Raw genomic sequence first — 13,080 nt, 5'->3', positions numbered from 1 at the left:
CAGAACCATTTGAAGAATATATTCCCATTAATAGAAAAGGAATAAATTATCTAAACTCTGTTTGTGTATGTGCATTTTTTAAAGAAGTACTAATACAGGTCTGGAAAAATAAATACACTGAACATTAAGACTCAGTGCTTTTGGGGGAGGGAGTGGCATTGGCGGAGACTTAAAGGAGAATTTTTTTTTCCTCTTTGTATTGGAATATCTCCCCATGAACATGTATTCAAGTATTACGTAAATTTTTAAAAAAAATAAATTCATGGAGATAAACTATCCATCACCCAGTTTTCTTTTCTTTTGCTTCAGTCATTTGCTTTCTTCTCTGTACCATCCTATTGTTGGATGGGCATTCTATGCTTCGATGAGCAACCAATGGCTCTTTAAAAAACCATTCCATTTTTTCCTGTGACATCGTAATGGATTCGTTGCATGCTGAATGTGAGTCTTTTCTCCCCTTTAGGTGATATTTTTAGCTGCCATGCAGTTGATAACCCCAAACCCCACTCGGAGCTCGAGATGCTCAGACAGTATGGACCAAATGTGCCTGAGCCCATCCTTCAGAAGCTTGTGGCTGCCTTTGGAGAGCTGAGGAGTTTGGCTGACCAAGGGATTATTAACTATCCTTATTCTACCAGAGAAGTTGTCAACATAGTCAAACATTTACAGGTAGGTATGGCACACACCTGTACATAAGAGCCATCACTCTCTTCTTTATTTTTTATTTTTTCAGACTTTACAGTTTGTACCAGAGTTTTTAATTTCCATAAATATAATAATGAGTCAGATTACATAATTTGAAATGCTTATAATCTAAGTTATAAATATAGTAGGCCAATGAACATTATTATCTGTTCAGCTTTTAAATTAACTTTGGCAAAGTCTTCAGTCATTACCGAGGAGTTAGGAAATTTGGTGGAAGGCCGTTGTTAGAGGGCAGGTGAGGCAAGAGAGTGAGTCAGTGGGGAAACCTTCCTGTTCCGTTGTTAGGCTTTTTACAACAAGCATGTGGTATGTGAGTAAAAAATGTTTTTATTTTGAAACAAATCACATGGAGACAACAGCAAACAGAGTAGGAACTAACAGTACTGATTAAATACCTGTAAATACTGCAAGAAAATTTTACGAGATAGAGTAGGCAGGAGAATGAAATTTCCTGCGACAATGTACAATGTGTTCTCCACCTTAGTAAATAAAACAAACAAATACAAAATGATATAAGTCTTACTTACAGAACAAATAAGGGTCTCCAAGCTAACAGTCACAACCCAACAACTCTTGACCTCCGCCCTGTCCCCAACCCTCCAAGAAAACCCTAGAAAGAAAAGTAGAAAGGTGGGGTAGGGAGAGTACACACAGGGGAAGATGTTGATCCAAGGATACAAAGTTCCAGTTAGACAGGAGAAGTAAGTTTTTGAGATCTATTGCACGGCATGGTAACTGTAGTTAATAACAATGTAATGTATATTTTGAAATTGCTGAGAAAGTAGATTTTAAGTAATGGTTGTACCATAAAGTGTGTTAAATGATGGATATATTAGTGTGATTTAACCATTCTGTAAGTCATACATACATTGGAATATCACATTGTACCCCATAAATATATACAGTTATTATTTGTCTATTAAAAACATATGGAAAAAACAAGATTAAAAATAAAAGCTTTGTTCTGCCTATAAAACCATAAGTCCAATTCAGCCAGCTCAGAACCCATCACCTAAAGAAAATCAAAGCAGACCCAGGAAAGGACTCAGAGGACATGAGCAGTGTAAATTCAGTTGTTGTCATATTTGTTTTCTTGCCCTCTACTGCTCCCTGTTTCTCTGTTGTTTGTCCTTTTTAATGTTCTTTCCTTCTTTTCTTGTTGCTTTATCTTTTCTTCTTCATTTATTCACAGACCGACTTTTCTGAAAACTTCTGTATAGATATTTAACACGCTCCTTTACTTAATTAGCATTTTTTAACTGTTCGATCTGGTACTCATATTAAAGGCAGGAGATTTCAGAAAGCAGTGACAATCACTGACACCAGGATCTAGGCACTGCTCTAACATTTGAGAGGAGGAACTGTTCCCCCTCAAATTCTGGCATTTATTTAAAAAGGAAAATACTGTTAAGTCATCTGAGCAAACATTAAAAGAGAAAAATGTCTACATTCCCACTACCTGCTTATCTGACAAGGCCAGTAAATTTCTGCTATAGTTCATTTGATCATTATTGTCCTATCCATTTCATAAATCTTTATAATGTTGTATATTTTATCACATGCATAATAAGGGAATTTTTTTTTTAATACAGAAATTTCCCACTGAAGGTCTCTCCAGTGTAGTTCGAAATGTGTTTGACTTTGATTCCTACAACAACGACATGAGGGAGATATTGATTAACACATTACACAAATACGGGATACCTATTGGAGCAAAGCCTACCAGTGTGCAACTGGCAAAGGAGTAAGGCAAATTCACTGTTGATCAGTATTCTTCTGATTCTTAAATGCTGATAGTTCTTGATTTACCATTGCATTCTACAAAACTGATTTGCTATAGAAATTCCTTTTATGAGTAAGCTTTTCAAATATGTGTATATGTTGCTATTTGCTGGCTGCTTTTCAGTTAAATAGCATTATTTATAGGCCTGTAAATTGAAAATTTTGATTATTATGTATGTCCCATGAGTAGATGTAATACAGTCAAATAAAGGGAAATATTTGTTTCTTTAACAGTCTCAGTCCTTTTGTTGAATTACTATGAGTATTACTATTTCATAATCCAGTGCACACCATTGTACAAACATGAAAACCACATAAAGAGATAAGGTACATTTAGTTGATATGTTCTTATTTCTGTTACTATATAGTTTTCCTTATGATAATTTTCTAAATTTATGATCATGTTAACTAGAGAGATTTTTGGTTACTTATGTCAGCTTCATAGATGAAAGAGGTAGTAAGAACTGGTGGGTTTATTTCATGCGAGCTAGTTGCCTACCCTTTATTTTACAATCATAGGCTGCTACTTAATGTTAGTTAAGAATCTTGCACGTATGCTGTTGACCAGAAAAGTAATTGACAGAGTTTTTCAGTAGAGTAATTAAGTCAGCACAAATTCACTAGAAAATAGTTTTCAATATGCCTAACTTACGGATAATGCATCTAATACCATCTTTGTCTATAAAAATAGTTAATTATAAATTCATAGGGGATAATAATCACTTTTAAATTACTGTTCAATTTTAGCCCCAAATAGGAGAGACTATCTTTCTGTAGAAAAAATGTGTTAAATGTAAATATATATCACTGATTATATATAAATATAAATCAGTGATTAGCCAAAAAAAAAAAAAAGGTACATATATATGTATAAAATCTCCAAGGTGTATACTCATCCACATTTATTGATTCTTTGAAGTCATTATAAAAACTTGTCAGGATATATGCCAATAGACATAAATTATTAAAGTATCAGGAACTTCTAAAAGAGAAACAAATATTTCCCTTCTGTGTTAAAAGAACAAGATGGACTTATCTTAGAAATTATATTATCCGTGCATTGGTTTATATTATTAATGAATAAGTAAATTATTTTCCAGAAAAATGACTGGGTGGCAATTGCAAATGCACACATCTTTTTGCCACAATGCTATTTTACTGATTGATTAGCAGTCCTTATGGGCATTTGAAACTAGGTCAGTAATTTAATGGGTATAACATATTGTTTGTATAAGAGAGTTCAAGAAATTCTCTTTAATATGCAAGATTTCTATTAGAAATTTTCTTTAATATGCAAACTTAAATTATTTACTTCCTTTTTGTAAACTCTTTATTTTTAGCTGGAAATAAGATGGCTTTTATTACCATTAAAAAATTTATATAATTAGAGTACTGACTTTATGGAAACTAAGCTCATGATTTTAAAACAATTTCTTTTTCTACTCTTGTATGACTATAAATAAAAATTAAAATACATATTAATTGGTAAGGTTAATCATGAGAAAATTTTTACTTCGAAGGCAATTTTAGTTTCTAAGGAAGAAACTAAAAATGGTTTAACTTATCCATTGTCATCCTCAGTTCTAAACAGAAAACGTCTTGCTATGGCAAGTTAATTCTAACTCTAGTACTTATGAGTAGAAGCAAAAGTACTTTGAGCCTGGAAACAAGTTGGTGACACTCTTGTGTTATAAGGGGATGGAAACAACTAGTTGTCCCCCAACCGCATATAGCCAGAAATAGACTTAAGCAGATGTGAAGGAAGAGTGAATTTTCCTTTTAGAAGAAGCTCATAGTAGGTTATAATTTCCACAGTCATTCAGAGCAATTTTTTCCTCATCTGTTAATTGCAATAACTTAGGCAACTCAAAAGTAGTGTTCTTTTATTGCCCTTCATGAAAGTCACAGGTTCCATAGCAATTTCTATCAAATTATCAGCCTTGTACTTAGAGAGAGTAGGATGACGAAGTGAACAAAGTAATGGCCTGGGAATTTAGCAGTTAGTCATATGTTCACCTGTCTACCTGGATCAGACATGGAAAAACAGGTGAAAAGAGCCCTCAAAGAGCTCACCATTCTATTTTGGTCATTTGAATTTAGAGAAGTTACTTAACTAATTCTCTATTGGTATACAGGGCCTTTTCTTATAAATAGCGTATCTATTTTATTTTTAAAAATATTTTAAAAATATTTTTAAATATTTTAATTTTTTAAAATATTAAGTACACTGGGAGAAATTATTTTTAAAAATATTTGATTTACCATCTAAATCAGGACATTTTTGAGAAAGGCAGGGGGAGCTGTTGACAATAATTCTATAAAAAGAGTGTAAAATAAGACTGCCCTGGCCAAGCCAGAATATGTGATTATCTTCATTGTAGATCATCAGTAAGGTTCCTTTCTATTCTAACATCCTTTGAATTTTAATATATTCTTAATGTTTATCTCATCTGTAAAAACAGACATAAAAATATGTGATACTAATACTTTTCATTCCCCCTCTCCGCCTCTGCCCCCCAAGTAGTGTAATGTTGATGGTAATCACATAGACCGCTGAGAAGTTAGTGTTCCCCATGCAGTCTTTGATTTCACTTTGACTTTTCTAGACCTTTTGCTAAACCAGTTCTTCTAGACTGCTTCTACCCAGCTCTGCAGGTACTGTTAGTGGGGAAGATACACATTGGATTTCAGTTCCTAAGGAAGAAGGATAAAATGGTTTAAAACTATTAGTATCTTTTTGCCCTGAATGAACAGTTCTCACTACAACTTAATTTTAATGTTCTCTAATCCGACTGCAATGCCTATTGATGGGAGTAAAGTTACACTGAAACTAGAACAAGATGATCATACCCACACTCAGGGTGGGGATGGAAAGATAATTGATAATTGGCCACCCACCACATATAGCTAAAAACAGATATAAGGCAGATGTTCTAGAAGGGGGAATTTTTTTTACATAGGCCGAGATAATACTAAACCACTGTTTGTGTAGTTGTCTGTAGCACCTTCTTCCTCAACTGAAATCAGAATATACTAGTCTGTTCAGTAGTGGTGATGTTATTTTTGTGTTGTTTTGCAAAATTCCAAAAAAGAGCGATGCTGTCACTTTCCCTTTTGTTCTCCTAAAGAGTGCAGTGATGTTATCTATCTCACAGGTCTCTATGTGATGACCATTAAAGGCCCAATGTGATGAGGTGAATTTAACTTGTCTTCTTTAGTAAACTTTTGCTAAACCTGGTATTTTTAGACTGAGCCTTATTGGGTGGTTATTTTATTTTACTTGATCCTGCAATGATGGAGCTCTTCTTCCTTATCTACAAATATATTCCCAGACCTTAGTACCAGGATCAGAATTGGCTACCTAGACCCCACCCACCCACTGCGTTTGCCCCTTCCCACTAGTACTTCCTGAGGTTTGTTGTTGCTCCTCTTTTAAGTTTCTGATATATGGGAAAGGACATGCCAAGAGAAGGCAAACATAACTAAATAAGGAAGTACACTGGGAGAAATCATTTTTTAAAATACGAATATTATGCTTTATATGGGAGTTGAGTTTAATTCTGTGACATTTGTCCTGTAGAGAAACAACTGTATGCCATCTATGAATCAAGAAAAGATGATCATCCTCACACTCAAAATGGGGATTTGTCCTATAGAGAAACAAGACAATTGATGGTGTATGTGTGCGTTGCGTGTATTAATGTCATTTTGTCAGTATTGTAGGGAGAGATAGGAGGATTTATGTTAAAATTGAAACTCTTGAATTTTAAACATTACTATTGGAAATATCTTTGTAACATTTATATTTTAAGAGAATTAGGTCCAAACATCCAACCAAAGCCATAGATTATCTGCTATACTTAAATATAGACAACTATAAATATAAACCTTAAAGCAAAGTTTGCCTGTTTTTTCCTCAAGTGAACTTTTATGTCTGAACTTTCTTTTGTTTGGGAATAAACATACTGCTAGCACATTAGCACTTCCAAATTAAAACGTGTGTTTCAGAATAATTTATGAAATCTGCTATACTGGGAAAACATTTGTTTTAAAGAAAGAAAAAAAAATGCTGTCTTTTCCACCAAATTGCCATTTTAAGAAACTTATACACTATTTTATCTTAAATTTGTATGTCACTCTTACTTTACAGTTCTTAAGATGGGAAAATTGTCATTTCATAGATCAACAATGAAATGTAAATACTCTACTTCTAAATATAATTATAACAACAACGTTATGATTATATTTCATAATAATGGTAATAATGATGGTAGTACAATAATATTGATGATGGTAGTAGGAATATTTATAGATAACTAAGTATCAGACATATTTCCAAGCACTTTCTTTACATAAATTTATATAATCGTCACAGCGGACCTATGGCATATATATAATATTATTGCATCTTGTAGATGAGGAATTTGAGGCACAGAGAAGTTACATAGCTTGCTGGAGGTTAGAAAGCAGGGGTAGAGCTGGGCTATATGTAATATTCCAATTCTAAGGATGATATAAACAGATTGATATGTAGATGGTAGGGAGTTTCTAAATCAGATTAGTTGTTTAGATATTGAAAATTATCAATAGTTTTGGCTTAAAAGGACCTTAGGATTTTAAGTAACCAACTTGGAACTCATCATTGACCATGATGTCATGTACATATAATATACAAATTCTTATTCTTCAAGGAGTTATAACAGATTCAGATGCTTCGATTTTAGCCATAATTCAAAATGAAGAGTAACCACAAAGCAGATACATAGAGACTTTTGGCACAACAGAGATCATTTTGGAGACCTCTTCATTCTCATTTAATTTTTCTTTTCTTGTGACATATGGAGGATCAAGAAATAAAACACAAGGTGATTCACTTAGAAAAATAAAAACCTTAGAAAACTTTGTATGACCACCATATATAAGAAGTATACTAGCCATCATTTCTTCTTGATTTGGAACACAAATTTATAGACTCTTCTCAAAGATTGTGGTAATTTTAAGAATAAGCATACAGAGAATTGTCTCTATCCTCTGAAGTTACCTTCATGTGTTTTTCTCTCTCTGCCTTCTCTAGGAGACACACATTCTACAAAATATTTAAATATTCATTCTCTGTGCTCCGAGTTATTTGCCCTCAATTCTGTTAATATTTGAGTATTACTCCTGATTAAAGTAGCTGAGATTGTGTTTTCATTTGTGTGTACTTCAGTGTGTGTTACAGGATTGTACTTAGTATTTATCTTTTCAGAGCAGTGCCAGATGTGCATATTTGCAGATAGAAAGCTTCATCTCTTTTGAATTTGTCCTTGAAAGGATATCTGCCTAGAATTGGTTTTCTGCTTTAAAAGTTTACATACTTTTGCCATCAATAGCAGCTGCTGCTTCTCTAACAGAGAACAACTATGGAGTCTTCAAAGTATCAGAGGCATCAAAAAGAACACCCCTGCCAGGGCCTCTCTTTGGAATACTTTTATTAGATTTCTCTTTGAAAGTCCGAATGATTATCAATTTACTGTTTATCATACTAACATAAAATATTCTTTGTTTAAAGTTTTGTGCCTTTCTTTCATTTTCCCAAACTATTATATGCCATAATTTTCCTTTTGTAATCATAGTTTTTTCAAATAAGTTCATGATGTTGATCATGGAGTTCTAAGGTGTACAGTTCCACTCTGAATGACTATTTAATTTCATTTCAGAAAAGAGCTGTTAGTTTCAAAAATGATAAGGTCTACTTAATGACACCTCAAAAGTGTCATAAGCAGAAGAGTGGTGATGAGTTTTATACTGTCGTAGTCTTTGCCTTGTATTCTCTTGGCATATTATGAAGTAGCTTCACAGCTATTCCATTTGCTTTTAGCTCATTTATGGGGATACAAAAAATAAGAAAATATCAAATCTACGTAGAAACTTTCAAGATCTGTGAATCTTCTCTCATGCATGCAGTAGCACAGAATGATTCTTGATCCCTTAAGCATTTAAAAGTGATGTTTTATGAAAGCCTGTCTCCTAGCTGAATAGAAATCACCAATCCCCACCTGTAGCTATCATTTCTAAATAAACCTGCAAGGTAGAGTGCATCATTCGTTGAGGCTTGTAAGTGAAGGAGATGGTTGACATGTAATCAGAATGCAAAGTGAAAATTTACCATAGTAGTTTGCAAATTGCCATTGAGATGAGAAACAAGTAGGTCAAAATGTTGGCAGTTATAACATAACCAAACATTCTTTCATTTACCAGACACTTACTTAGTGGTAAACACCGTATAGGGAGTGTGAATTACAAAGGTGACGAAGACTTATCATCTGCCTTCGAAGCCATCACAATTAACTGGGAAAGCTGTCAAGTGAAAGATTGACTTGTAGCCAGGAGTGGTGGTGCATGCCTGTAGTCCCAGCTACTCAGGAGGCTGAGGCAGGAGGATTCCTTGAGCCCATAAGTTCAAGGCTGTGGAGCATGATGATTGCACCTATGAAGAGCCAGTGCACTCCAGCTGGGCAACATAGCTAGACCCTGTTTCCTTAAAAAAAAAAAAAAAAAGAGAGAGAGAGACAGAGTGACTCACGTGAAGTTAGAACCCCACAAGAAGGAACCAAGACTCAGGATTGCAGCCATCTGCCCTGGGGAAGAGTCAGTGAAGAGAGAGAGGCTGAATCATTAAAGTATTCTCCAGGCAATTAAAGAAGGGAAGAACACTAGAGACATTTTAAGAAAACATGGTGCATTTTGGAAACTAAAGACTGTTTGGCAACTAACTCAGGGTTAAGTGAGAGCCATGCTGAGTGGTGAGGCTGAAAGAAAGAGATCAGAGTTTCAATCAGAACAACATGGTTACCTTTCTAATTTAAAAAGACTCCTCCTTTTTGGTTTTCTAAAGGTAATAAACTGAAAGGTAATGAACCTAAAGGCAGGAAGACCTGTTGCAAAGCAGTTGCAGTAACCCAGGTGATGAAGAATGAGGCCCACATTGTGGCAGTGGCAATGAAATAGAAGTACAACAGCAAGAGAGGATTAGATGGCAGAACTGATGGATTCTGAATACTAGAGATCCAAATGAGTAAGATGTGAGGCTTACTCTCGATGCATTAACACTCTAGTAAGGAAAACATGTAAAACACCAACCTTATTATGCAATGTTACATTCAAAGTGCTATATTCACAGTAGGGTTTTCATCCTGTGAGTCCTTCTTGTGAGAAATACAGGAAATTTTTCTCTGGGAAAGTTTTCAACAACTGGGAGAGTTTCAGTCCCAGTTATCTTGTTGTGGATGATTAGAAAAGGAAAGAACATAAGATTAGAAAATACTAAGATGCAGCTGATAAAGCAGATGGCAGAAAGAGAGAAGACATTTTTTCAGTGAAACGTGAAGAAAGATTAAGGAAAGGAAACCCTGGCCCCAGAACTGTAGTCTGGCAACTTCTGTGAGGAGGAAGAGAGCCAGAGATGTGTGGAGCAAGCTGACAACATCTGCACTGGCACTGAGTGACGCTGGGCAACAGCACTAAACTACAGTGTCATTCTGGGTCTCGGGGAGTATATTTGAGAAGTGCCTGCCAAGAATAGCAAATTTCCCAAAATCTTCCATCTCATAAATCTAGATTACTCTGCATTTCTATGATCTCTTCTGGACCTAGGTGGCAGAGGTATACAAGTCTAAGTTATGAAGTAGAAGCCCTAATTTCTAAATGCAGAACCAAGCACAGAAAGGGAAAACATGTACAAATACTCACATATACATCATTTGTAGCAAAGCAAAATTAACTTACCAACATCCTGTGAGACGGTAGGGAAGTGGCATTCTGAAGTTTCTAGCAAATAAAGGAACATATTACTGGGAATGAATAATGGTATCCATTGTTACTAAAGTATGTAAAGGGGCATTTGTATTATCTCTCTTTAATGTGCTGGCTTTTTCTTTTAGTATATATGAAAATATTTTAAGGGATTTCTTAGTTCTGACCTGCTCTCTAAATTTTTTTCTCTCTCAGGTCTTTAATGTGAAAATTACAGATTCTATAGAACTTTATTCTAAGAGTTTCTAGGAGTTTTGTATGTATAAATTTATGTGGAAACCTAGAAGTGTAAGGAATTCATTTTTCCCAGCAAGGAATATAGAGGAGTGGGGAGTAATGCAAGTGGGAGTAACATTTGAATTGGCACTTGGGAATAAGAAGGATTTCACCAAGGAGGCTGGAGCAGAAAGGAATTCTAAGTGGAGGTAATGGCCTCCTGAAAGCATGAAAATGCATAGCATGTTCAGGAATAGCAAGTAAGAGTTTGAGGTAGTTGAGACTGAGAGGAAGGGATAAGCACAAAGCCAGAATTATTAGTCAGGGCTATTCCATGAAAGGCTCCAGTGAACTTTGTTGGACAACCCAACTTAATTTTTGCCAGAAGTTGGATTTAAAACATCAGGAATGAGTGAGGCCTGCTAAAATTGGAGTTGTTATTTTTCTTCTCAAAGATGGTAGTAATTGTTGAATTTTTGAAAGTTGGTGGAACAGCCCTGAAGGGTTCCGTTATTCCCATGAAAATTAGTAGTTCTTGTGGTAAGAAAATGTTTTAGGAATTGTTGATAATAGGTATGTCAACAACTTCCAATTGCATAATGCCCCTAGAAAGATTCAGATCTTTTTCATGTGTTTTCTTTCATATTCCAAAAATAGTGTTGGCAAATGTTCAGAGAAGGCAGAAATTTGCCAGAACATACTCTTTAAAACCCAGCTCACCAATTTATGGAAGCAATCTTAGACACATCTCTTGCATGTCATTCAGACTATAGTACTTGACTTTGGTGTCCATATGCATCATGTTATGAATTGTATGTGTGTTTAAAAAAAAAAAAGAAAACCTTTTTTGTTCTTTCTGTAACTTGCTCAAATACTATAATTTGACCTGAGTCATAATTGCGATACTCACCTTTCTTTTAGTCCAAACTTTTACTTCCAGATCCTTATTATCATTTCCACAAGGGATTAAGAAACACCAAACATAGGAACTAAAATACTTCACTGTTTTAAAAAAACATAAATTCATGAATGACATTGAAGATAAAAAGCAGTGCTATTTATGGGCCTTAAGTTCCTCCTCCTTCCCCATGAAATCAAATTCACACATCATTCTAGCTGGGACTTTAACAAAGTTAAACAACACAAGTGACAAAGTCTTAAAGCCATGGAAAATGCCATTATTATTTTAATCAAATCAGATATTAAAACTTAAGTCTGGTCAGAGTTGGATGACATAGTTCACTAAGAGAATAGAGGCGCTTTTGCTAACTGGTTATTTAGAGTTTCCCCTAAATGAATGTCGATTATGTTTCAAATTCCAAAGCTTGCTCACGTACCGAAATATAATATAATGCTTCCGCTTTCCCCTGACTACTAACTTACCAAGGGAGAGAAAGTTAGTAATGGTCAAATTTTCCCACAGCTTATTCGGAGGTCTTAGTAGTAGAAAATAAATGAGGGGCTTGGGTTTACCTCAGTTTGGCCAGCCTAGAGCCTACAGTAATAGTCCAGAAACAATAATACCCCATGTTACCAAGGGACAGAATGGTGTCAGTTTGACTGTGTAACTCCAGGATACCCTGTGTTATGTGTCTTTCAGTTTAGTTATTACTGCCAATAGCATCATGTTTTGTGGTTCTGGAATAGATTCTATATAGGGTACCTGAAGGTCCTTCCCATACCCTGCCAACCAAACAGCCAGTGCTATTTTTATATAGAACCAGGCAACATATAATTTCCATGACTGTTATTTAGAATGAGTTGGCAAGTTCAAACCAGATTTTATGAACATGCCTGGCATTGTCAGTAAAATCTGAAAGTTGAGCAAAGTTACTTTTTCTCAAATGGATGAAGGGTTTTTTTTTTTAAGCATTTGTATGATAGTTTTGTAAGATTTATGAAAAAATATATTAGATCAATTTTTTAGGCTAGGTATCAACCAAAGATCATTTCATTAATGCTCTCCCCTGAATTAAATTAAATTTCAAGATGTGAAACTGTTTCTGTTGTCTTCAAAGAACCAATTTGGGATGTATCCAGAGTTTGTTTTTATATGCTTTAATAAAGCATGTGTATCTGTCAGGGGATCTGTTCTGTTGGTAAGTGTAGATATTTTCATTCTCATCATTTATTTTCACTTCAGAGTATCAAGACAATGCAAGACTATAAAACTTACCAGTGACACTTCTCTCTACTCTCTTCCTTGATCATCACAGACTCCCCAAGCTGTAAGGAACTTTACAGATCATTCCCTTCATTTCACAAATGAAGAAATTAATATCAAGCAAAGTCAAAGAGGCAAAAAAAGAAAGAAATTAATACTTAGAGAAAACAAGGGACTTTCCCCTTCCCAAGTTTATATAGCAGGTTAATAAAAGAACTAGAACTAAAACCCAAATCTCTTGCAGTCTGTTACATTATGTCTTCTATGCTGGCAGAGTATTAAGTGTATCTGTTTCTTTTATTTTTCTGTTTCTACATTTGGAGCCCCAATTCTCCTTCGGTGAACTGCTGAAAGCAAGTGTAAAATAGAGTTTATTCCCTAAACTAAAAGAGAGATCCCAGTCTATGTTTTCAAGATCT

At 34.7% G+C, this 13,080-nt stretch overlaps 1 protein-coding gene across 2 annotated transcripts in view; it reads left to right on the top strand.

The window, feature by feature from the left end:
- VWA8 (von Willebrand factor A domain containing 8) overlaps positions 1 to 13,080 on the top strand; it is a 381,976-nt gene that overhangs the window by 233,635 nt on the left and 135,261 nt on the right. For both annotated transcript variants that reach the window (XM_007960236.3, XM_073013736.1), the window contains 2 exons: positions 464 to 669; positions 2,298 to 2,449. In XM_007960236.3, coding sequence (XP_007958427.3) covers positions 464 to 669; positions 2,298 to 2,449 — 358 coding nt within the window. The remainder of the gene's footprint in view (positions 1 to 463; positions 670 to 2,297; positions 2,450 to 13,080) is intronic.

The sequence above is a fragment of the Chlorocebus sabaeus genome, chromosome 3 (assembly GCF_047675955.1).
Source record: "Chlorocebus sabaeus isolate Y175 chromosome 3, mChlSab1.0.hap1, whole genome shotgun sequence".
NCBI lineage: Eukaryota > Metazoa > Chordata > Mammalia > Primates > Cercopithecidae > Chlorocebus > Chlorocebus sabaeus.
This window is presented reverse-complemented; position numbering and strand designations above follow the sequence as displayed.